Source organism: Protopterus annectens, chromosome 1.part2 (genome assembly GCF_019279795.1).
Source record: "Protopterus annectens isolate FY-2018-M chromosome 1.part2, PAN1.0, whole genome shotgun sequence".
NCBI classification, from domain to species: Eukaryota; Metazoa; Chordata; order Ceratodontiformes; family Protopteridae; genus Protopterus; species Protopterus annectens.
In genome coordinates, this window is record NC_056727.1 from 233,474,590 (window position 1) to 233,484,983 (window position 10,394).

Below are 10,394 nucleotides of genomic sequence, written 5' to 3' on the forward strand. Positions count from 1 at the left end.
AGAAAACTACCCACCCATAAATCTGACTAGTCTCATATGCAAGGCTATGGAAATATAAATCATAAACCTTAACAACAACATAGGAAATATCCAGATTAGAACAAACCCAGTTCAGCTTCATCAAGGGCAGGTCCTGCCTGCTCAATCTGGTGAACTTCTTTGAGAAGATCACCAAGGCCATGGATAAGGGTAAGTTAATGCATTAACACCTACCTTGACCTGGCCAAAGCATTTGACACAAACCCCACTTGGGTATTACAGATAAAACTCACAAAATTGGGCATGACCCCCTATATCACCAGAAGGATAGCCAAATAGCTCATGGATATGAAACACATTGTTAGGGTGGGGGAATCCACAGAGCAAATGGCCAGGCCAGTCACCACTGAAGTACCACAGGGCTCTGTGCTGGGCCACCTCCTGTTTGGGATAGACTTCTAAGATCTCAAGGCAAAAGTAGATGGCCTTTGGCTGCTCAAGTATGCAGATGACTGCAAATCAGGGGGAAAATGACCGACTCCCCAAAGATCTGGGCACTTTGATAGTAAACCGAACTTTGACCACCATGTGTCGACTGGGAAGAAGAAGTCCTATACGACTCAGCTTATAAGTAAAGGCATGGCATCCAGATCTAAAGGGTGTTACAAGTACCAGTCTACTCACCTCTCAGACCAATAATTATGTACTCATTGGCATGTACCTCTCCAGTTACCTGAAACAGTTGGAACAACAGAGGTTTCTCAACCCCAAAAATGTAGGCTATAACCAACATGCCATATACGAACTGATTAACAGCCCCATCACTGTATTCAATTTCCTCCCCAATATTGAGGGGGTGATCTATGCCTGACCTACAAGGTAGTCTCTGCCCCAGCCCTGATGAGAAGGTTGCAAAAATCTCAAAACTAAATGCATGGGGGTTACCCCGCTGCAAGGATCTAAATTGGATCTCCGACGTGATTAGGTTATACTAGAGAAACAGACAGGTGGCCCAGAGATTGCCCCTTTTCTGAACAAGATTCTTATTCATGTGAAGCAGAACCATTCCCTGACAATCTTCAAAGGCAATCTGGACCAATGGATGGAAAATCACATTCATTCCTCGGATGGCACCCATATCCCTTAAGGGGCGAGGTAGTCTGTAAAAACTGCCAAAATCATGCTTGCTGAGCCTTGTTCTCTCCTCTAGGGATAGAAAACTGGGTAAAACTACTAGGCTAATGGCCCAAGAGCCCTTGCCAGCCTGGCCAATCTCCCTTGAACCCATAAAACAACTTAGAGTTCACTCTTGCAGAATTTATTTTGGCAAATAAAAGTCCAGTTCTCTGCACTGTTTTGGCTACCGTTTGTCCTGCAAAATCTCTAATCTGAAGAAATATCCCACTGCAGGCATTTTAAAAAGTTGCAACCCTGTCTTAACGGTGGTTGTGAATATGTTAATTGGGTAAGAAGAATAGTCCCATTTTTTTTAAAGCTAGAGAGTGGCATTAGCAAGCTGCTTCCTCTGTAGAGCGAGTCCTCAAAAGACATAAGGTCATCCAAAGAATTACAAACTTCTGTGGAAGTAGAGGAAAAATGCATTTATAGAAATGTGCAGTGAAACAGAACTTCAGTTAATGTGGTACAAAAACACATCACCGCCTTGATCCTCTCACCCAAGTTCCCACATTAAATTCTCTAAATCAGCCACAACAAAAAGTGCATCAACTAATGACCAAGGCCAGGGGGGTAAAATGAACAAGTAGTCACAAGATTTGTCCTTAAGCAAGTTTCACAAAACTGAACTATACAAACATACACAGTAAAAGAATACTAGAAATAACACAGTATTTAAATTGATTTAACTGTGTTGCATGATTATTAACTTAACTGGAAGTTTTGACTCTGTTCTTCAGTTAGCGCTGGCTTGAATTTTATTATTTGTTAGTAATTGCATGTGTGGGGGTAGCCACATCCTTTGATTTCCTGTCCTTGCCTATTTAAGTGGTACAGTTTGAAAAAGCTCAGCTTTGGCCGGCTAAGATCTAGCTGTATTCAACTGGACGTATAACAGAATTTAAGTACCTTTATCTGCACTTTTTTCAAATAATACAGTATTTTAATTGATTTAACTGTGTTGCATGATTATTAACTGAACTGGAAGTTTTGACTCTGTTCTTCAGTTAGTTTTCTCACCCGCCCTCCCAGTTTCCATTTTGGTGTTAATCTTAGTGGCACTGAAACTGCCCGCCCCTCTTGTAAATTTGTGTTTGCATACTCCTTCTGGGCCCATCTCATTTTCTCACTCAACGCAGCGAGATCATATTCTGATTTCAGGCACTCCTACTGTGTACTAAGAGAGCATCTGGGACAGAGCAAAAAAAAATTTTTAAGCTTGTTTCCTGCCTTTCCTGTTAAGTGATCTAGACCGTTTGTAGACTTCTGAGTCCCCAAGCCCTTCTGTGTTGGAGGGAAGCCTTCTAGCTTAGTTTTCTTACAACTAGCCAGTTTTTCAGCACTCAAATCTGTTTCTTTGAACTCAGCACTTGTTCAGAACTCATTGTAAGCACTATATAAGCTGCAAATTACTACAGCACTCAACTTTCCTCACTTGTCTAGTGGAAAGCAGTTTTTAGTACTTAATAAATAAGCACTTATCCAGGCATGTCTAAGGGTCAGCTCCCAGTGATTTCTCCTGTCTACCTGATGAATCTGGGCATCTTGGGGCAATGCAGCAATTGCCTCATGTACACAGACAACCCTCTCCTCCTACCACCCAACACTACAACCTGTGAGAGATGCACTTATATAGCCAAACTGGAAGCAAAGCTCTCTTCACCCAAGACTGGACTAGACAGTCAAGAGGAGAAGGTAAACACTTGCACCACACCACACTCATCACATAGTCCCTCAAAACCTACACCACCAAAACACACACCTACATTCGCGGAAGCTCTCAATAAAAAACATGCCCAAGCATCAGGGACATCCAAAGCATAAATGCAAGCAAACTCCACCCCCCAACACAACCCAAATAACACATAACCCACAAACTCAGTGTGCCACTCAACCACAGCCCATAAGGCATAACAACGCACCCAACACTCTAGTCATAGGTGACTCTATAATCAGGCACACTGATGTTCCACTCACTAGACTAAACAAGGAGAAAGTTACTATCAGCTGCCTGTCAGGTGCCAGGATCCGCCACATAACGCATGCACTCAGGTCACTCCACAATAAGTACAAATATGACACTGTCATTGTCCATGTTGGTGTGAATGACCCGAGATGCACCAACCTGGACTACATGGAGAGACATGGAGGAGCTCTCCGATCTTGTATCCCAGGCAGGTATGACCCTAACCCTGAGTAGCATCCTGCCATCACCCAGAATGATACCACAGTACAAGAACAAAATGACTGACTTCAACAACTGGCTAAGCTTCTGGTGTCATTCTAAGGGGATCCAGTATTTGTCTGCCTTGGACGACATGATCGATAGTCCACGATGCTTTGCCAGAGATGGCCTGTACCTGCCACCCTTAGGATTCCGGATACTGGCTAAGGCTCTTGCCACCCCTATAGTGCCTTTTTTAGGCAAGGTTCAAATGACAATTCACCACCGTAACAGGTACAAGCAAGAAAAATCTGAGGGTAATGCTACTCAATGCTAGAAGTCTAAACCTCAAAATGCACTCACTCGAAACACTCCTTAAAATGGAGAACACTGACATCTGTGCAGTGACAGAGACCTGGTTCAAAGCTCCAGAGAGCACCCCTGCATTACCAGGCTTCAATTCAAACCACACCTTTTGGCCACCTAACCCAGAAAGAAGCACTAAAGGCGGAGGCGTGTCCATATTCATCAAGGATATCCACACCTCCAGGCTAGTTGCACAACATAATGCATCAGAGAATATCCAAGTGCAACTAACTCTGGGCAAGACCGCAATCCAAATTGTAGCTTGCTACAGACCCCCCAACATGCCCCAGGATTCACACTCCTCATTTCTTGATACACTGGAAAGTATTAGGGTACAACCCAACACCCTAATAAATGGACGATTTTAACTACCCCACCATTAACTGGGAAAACTACTCATGTACCAACTCTTTTGCTTAACATTTTCTAGAATTCATAAATTCCAACGCCTTGGATCAACTTATTCACACCCCCACCAGGGGCAGCAATATCCTAGACCTGGTCATTACCAACATGGGAAACCGGTGTTCCACACCAGAGGTCAATTCCTCGTTGGTCAGATCAGACCACAAGATAATCAGCCTAGACATCCACATCCCACCCCCAGTTAGGGAAACCATCGCAAAAAACTTCTCCTAAGCCAACTTCACACTTCTTAAGACAGAAGTGGAAAACTTCTTGACACCCATGCAGATGGACAATAGAGGTATGACTGCCGAATCCTACAAAAATGCACTTTATAATCCTCCAAAGCTAGTTACGAAAACAAAATTGCCACTGACTCTAAAGACACCACAAGGCATTCTATAGCTCATAGGTTCATAGATTAGTACTAGGCTAACTGCCCTTGCAAGCCATTTTAAGCCTAGCTAATTGTCCCTTGTGAGACTCAAACCCTGCACCTTGTGTTTGTAAGACAAACACCTTAGCCATTAGGCCACCCTCCCAACCCTTGAGCTAGGTCAAGAATCTAAACGGGAACACTCAGATCTGCTCTGAGTTACAGCACAATGGCACTAAATATACAGCACAATGGCACTAAATATACAGAACCAACTGATACTGCCAACATCCCCCCACTCACCCCCTAGAGGGCCCATCTATATACCAGAAAAATGCAAAGTTCCTGTAATCCCGGCTGCACAGGTAAATAAACACACTCTCCAAAGCAAACACCACAGCATCCATGGGACCTGACAATATCCCAGGCTGCGTTCTACAGGAACTACAGAATGAACTGGCACCCTACCTAAGTACCATGTTCAATCATAGCCTCACCTCAGGCTTTGTACCAACTGAATGGCGCACCGCGACAGTTATCCCACTCCACAAAGGGGGAGCCACGGACCCCGGGAACTATCGCCCCATTAGCCTGACGAGCCTGGTCTGCAAGGCCATGGAACGTATCATCGTGGAACTCAAACAAAGACATTGGTAATCTCTAAACTCTGGACCCTACCCAGTTTGGATTTGTAAAAGGCAGATCATGTCTCCAAAACCTGCAGTCACCAAAGCCATAGATGAGTGTAAAATGGTTCTCACAGCTTATCTAGATCTCACCAAGGCTTTCGACACCATCCCCCACTCTGTAATTGTAGATAAGCTCACTAAACTAGGTATAAATCCCTAGGTCACAAGATGGGTTGCCAACTGGCTCACGGACAGAACCCACTCTGTGAAAGTAGCGGATTCCAAATCCGAAATCAGACCAGTAACAAGTGGAGTACCACAGGGTTCTGTCCTGGGTCCTCTCCTGTTTGGTATCTACTTCTCTGAAGTGCAGGCCAACACAGAAGGTCTTGACTGCAAACTAGGAGCCATAATCGAAACTCCTAACAATGTGGACAAACTACAAAAGGGCCTCACTGAGACAGATACCTGGTATGAAAGTCATGGCCTGAAACTCAATGCCAAAAAGTGTATTATCATCCCCTTTGGTAAAAACTCTGTACCCATGAACTACCTCATAGCTGGTAATCTGCTTAATGCCGAAAATGTGATGAGACCTTGGGACACAGGTGGACAGTAGTCTCTCCTTTGATAATCACATCGCCACAGTGGTCAAGAAATCCTTCTACGTGGCTCATCTCATCACAAAAGGATTCTCATCCAAAAAAAAAAAAAAGTCATTGTTCCCCTCTACTCATCACTCATTAGACCCATTATAAAGTACAACGCCCCTCTACTCATCACTCATTAGACCCATTATAAAGTACAACGCCCCCTTTTGGTATGTACCTCAAAAGACATCTACAACAACTGGAAAGACCACAGAAATACCCCACAAAGAGGATTACTGGCCTCAAACAGATGCCCTATGCAGACAGTCTCAAAAAACTACAGCTTTACTCCATCACATATCGTGTACTCAGGGGCGATCTCTGCCTAACATGCTCCACTTAAAGAAATCCCAATCCCTCCGAGCTATACGCTCTAGGGACTTAAACCTTGTCACCACAATACACAGAACATGCTGGAGGGATAGATTCCTGGAACAGACTACCTATATCAAACAGAGCTCCTCATTAGCACTCAAGAAAAATCTTGATGATTGGATGGGAAATGGGAAATTCACCCCGGAGATCACTTCTGTGGCTCTACTTGACAGGAGCACAGGAAAATAATTTTCTTGGGTGGTGCAAGCCAGGGTACATTTTTTGGCTAGGCTTGTATGGGCCCTAGGGCCGATTGTTTCATGAAACAAAGTCCAAGCGATGAAAAATGACAGCATACATGAATTACACAAAGTATCCTTTCTCATTTCCTGGAAAAGTTGTTTTTACTAGCAGGGACACAGCATTAAAACAAGGTTGACACTCAGTTAACTATTTTAGTATCATCGTTTACACAGATGAGCTTTTTATACAATCAAATACCTCTCATCACCATAATTTAGCCATTTCTCAGACTGCCGCTGCAATGCAAAACATACCCAAACAAACTGAATTGCTACAGCAATACCCATTCACATCACATATTAGTTTTCTTGAAGACTGGATTTACATTGAAATTAGCCTTTTGTTTTGAAGATAAGCACAGAATAAATGTCACCACTATCAAAATACAACTTCTTACAAATGCCACGTTCTTTCTCTCATCTCAAAATGCTTTGCTTTCCTTAAAATTCAAACCCTACAAAAGAAAAACTTAGTATGAAACTTCTCGCATCTACAACTTCTGCAGTTTCTCCACAAACCTTACAGACTTTGTGAAACCCAGCATCATTAAATTTGGATACTTATCACAGAATTTGGCACATGACAAGCAGTTTTTAGTTGAACAAGTCAGTAGGGGAGATGCAGAAGTAGATACAACCAAGATACTTGCAAGTGCAACAATCAGGGGTTCATAAACTATCAACCCCTACTATTTCCACTTTTAGGTCAGCTACAAAATATAGCCTGGAACTACAGCAGCCACCACAACTCAAAGCTTTTAAACAGCAGCAGCTATGTTAACATTAGCTGAAAGTCTAACACTGAAATACAGCTGAAAAGAAATGAAAAAAAAGATGGCTACAGAAAGAACCCAAACAGAAATAAACATCTAGCAAATGGAGATCTGGAGTTTGCCCATTCTTTTCTTCATACAGTGTTAATACAAATCATATAAATGGATATACAAAACGCAAGGTGTACTTATCAGAATCACATTTACTTGCAAAGTATGCACACATACAAGGAATTTGACTTTGGTAATTAAGTAAATAGGGAATGAAAAATAACTGCAAAACATAGTTAATTTTATTTACTCTGAATCTAAAACTGAAGGTATAAAATAAGGACTACCTCAAATTTACTGTTAATCATGATGCCCAAGACAATTTTAAATAGAAAGAGAACTGCAGATTAACACTAGTGTGCACTGTGCCACACACTTCAGATTCAAAAAAAAAAAAAAATACCAAGCCACTAGACCAGCTTAAAAAATATTACAAACCATAATAGCAAACAGCTTTTAAGAAACAAAACATACTTGCAGATCTTCCATGCAGATTGTCATTAAGTAGGCCACCAATATGCAAATCACCACATCAGACAAAAGAATGGGCTTTAAGAGATTATTTTCTTGACAAGTAATTATCAGTTTTGGTAAATGCAGCATGATGAAAACGGGTGAACAAGCATGACTAATACGAAACGTTACAAAACAAAGTATACGGTCTGAATACTCTATAATCCCAAACCTGCAAAAATAGTAGCGACTCGATCTTTCCCCATTTTTCATACATATGCAATCTTAATAATTTTAATTTGAAATAATTCTAAATTTGCTTAGTCTGGACTAAGTTTCACAATCTGCATGAATGGAATTTTTTTTTTTACAACAAACACTACCTTAAACAATAACAGAAAAGTCATGAATGAAACTGGCTCAAGGTTAAGATATTTATGAATGGTTTACATCATGTGACATGCATAGGCTCGCTTTATTCACTAACAGGCAGCTTAGCAGCTGTGCCTGTTGAGAGACAGAAGGCTGTCATAACTTACAGCTATCAAACTTCAAGCCTACCTACCTGACAACCACATGTAAACTGACACTCCAGGACTCTGTAGTAAGGGGCTGTCAAGCCCAAAGAATGCAAATAAAAACAAATCCAGTCCACGCTCCCTTGACACAATGTATACACCGGATAGCGTGCATTTAAAGCAGTTTTAAAAATCTGGAATAGTGCTAGTGCACTAAATTCATAACACTGAAGAATGTCAAAACAGTTTGGCAGTAGAAGAACGCAAAATACCAGTATTCTTTTCAGCGGTGACAGGTTGCACGCACTATACATTATACACAAGCGAACGTATGTACATATACATACTTATATTCACACGATATAACTTATATAATATAAATACACACACGTATATATGTACTCTTATTACATACAATAGTTTTGTCTAATTTCGCTCACCAGTAAACGAAAGCGCCACACTTGGCACCTACGAGTATACATCACTATGGCAAGGTTCACTATTTTTATGAATGAAACTAAGGTACACAAACAGAGCGACTCTACCAAAGAAACAGCACCTAGAGGTAGAAGACCACTGCGCTTCACAAACGCTGCTGTAGCTACTAAGAAGAAAAAAAAAAAGATCCACCCCCTCCCAATTTCATTTTTGTTGCTGATAAACCAGACTATAACGAGCTACACAACCACTGCGGCCATAGCCCAACACGCAACAAACTCCAGAAACTCTTTGGCATTGGGAAAGCTCTTCACCCAGGATTCGAGTTGACATCCACACAAAGAACATGCACTCTACTGTGAGCACATTCAATATAATGTGCAAACGCAAACTTCAATATCAGGTAACAGAGTCCTTACACATCTACAGAATTGCAAACTTACTCGTCTAGGTGTGTGTCTTCAGTCATTTTCCTTTTCACCTACAATTTCCAAAAGCGGTGACAGACTCTCCGCTCCTCATTTTTCTCACATCCTACTAGTGCTCCAGCCGCCGAAGGTGAGAATGGCACTTTCCCAGTAATGGGTGTTAAAACGCTCTCTACAAAAAGACATAAGGAGGCTACGAAAATGAATCGGTGGCCCCGTTCGAGCCCCATCTCCTCTACTCCATGTTGGAGTCTCACCACAACCAACTGGAAGAACTTGGGCGGAAGCAATGACGTCACCGTGGTAACTAACAGCAGTCGCACTCCATAGACTGGCGGCAGATTACCCATACCAGGTAATCCTCCGCGTGGCTCTTTACAGAGTGTTGAAAATAGTGCCCCCAACTGTAAAAGAATAATACAGAAAGGAGCCACCGTGTCCTTCAAAGCTGCATCGGTAGGATCCGTATCATAAGTATAATCATATAATCAACTCAGCCATCCAGCAGGCATCCTCTGAGTTACATGTTGTTCCTAAATGGCATAAGCGTGTAGCGATTTTTTTTGCCATCTCAACAATTACCTGCAAGGCTTTCGTTTTACAGTAATAATATCTGTAGTGCAGCAGGAGTTACTGCGAAGCGATATAAAATGTATTCAGTTTGGACGGCGAGGAGCTCTAAGCACAGTAACGGATAGATGACACTGTGGTTGATGGCCATTCCTACTGGTGGGAGCAGTTTTTAAAAATATGATAAGTGGGTGAAGAACTTATACCGACAAAGTTTAACATTTAATCAATATGTTTTGAATTAAGTAAAACTATGATTGAAAACAAATCAGGATTTTAGGTACAGTTCCGATATAATTGTGTATGTTACTAAAGAAGTGCGCGTTGACAGCTCTTTGGTGTTATTTTTGTATGGTTACTTTTTACACCAGTGTTCTGTACCGTATTGTTTGTTGAAGGGTTGCTTGTAGGTAACTTAAATATCTCTTTTTCTGAAGGGGGGGGGGGGGTATATTCCAAGAAAAGAACCCTTCTTTATTTGTTAAAATTTCTGTAAATTAACTGTTTTTTTTCTGTGAGAGACCATTAGGGAGAGAAGTTCCACAATATACAGTATCAATTCTTATACGAGGCAGTCTCCTAACTGGTTGCAATAGTGTTAATACCAACGCATGTATTATTATTTAACAACAATTGTGTGTACTTTTTATCAGTCTGTTGCACGCTTTTCAGTATTCACGAATACAAGATGCTTACATTAAAAGGGGACAACAGTTGTGCAAATTATGGTAGCATCTTTTTAAGAACACGGCGCGAGGACGTGTCAAGAAAGCTGTGACCCCGAATGATTAGAACACGCTT

General features: G+C 41.6%; 1 protein-coding gene across 1 annotated transcript in view; it reads right to left on the reverse strand.

Moving 5' to 3' along the window:
- Positions 1–9,304, reverse strand: part of SPRED2 (sprouty related EVH1 domain containing 2) — a 575,527-nt gene extending 566,223 nt beyond the window's left edge. The window contains exon 1 of the mRNA XM_044055771.1: positions 9,039–9,304. Within this exon, the coding sequence (XP_043911706.1) occupies positions 9,039–9,064 (26 nt within the window). The 5' untranslated portion in view covers positions 9,065–9,304. The remainder of the gene's footprint in view (positions 1–9,038) is intronic.
- Between the last annotated feature and the right edge of the window lie 1,090 nt (positions 9,305–10,394).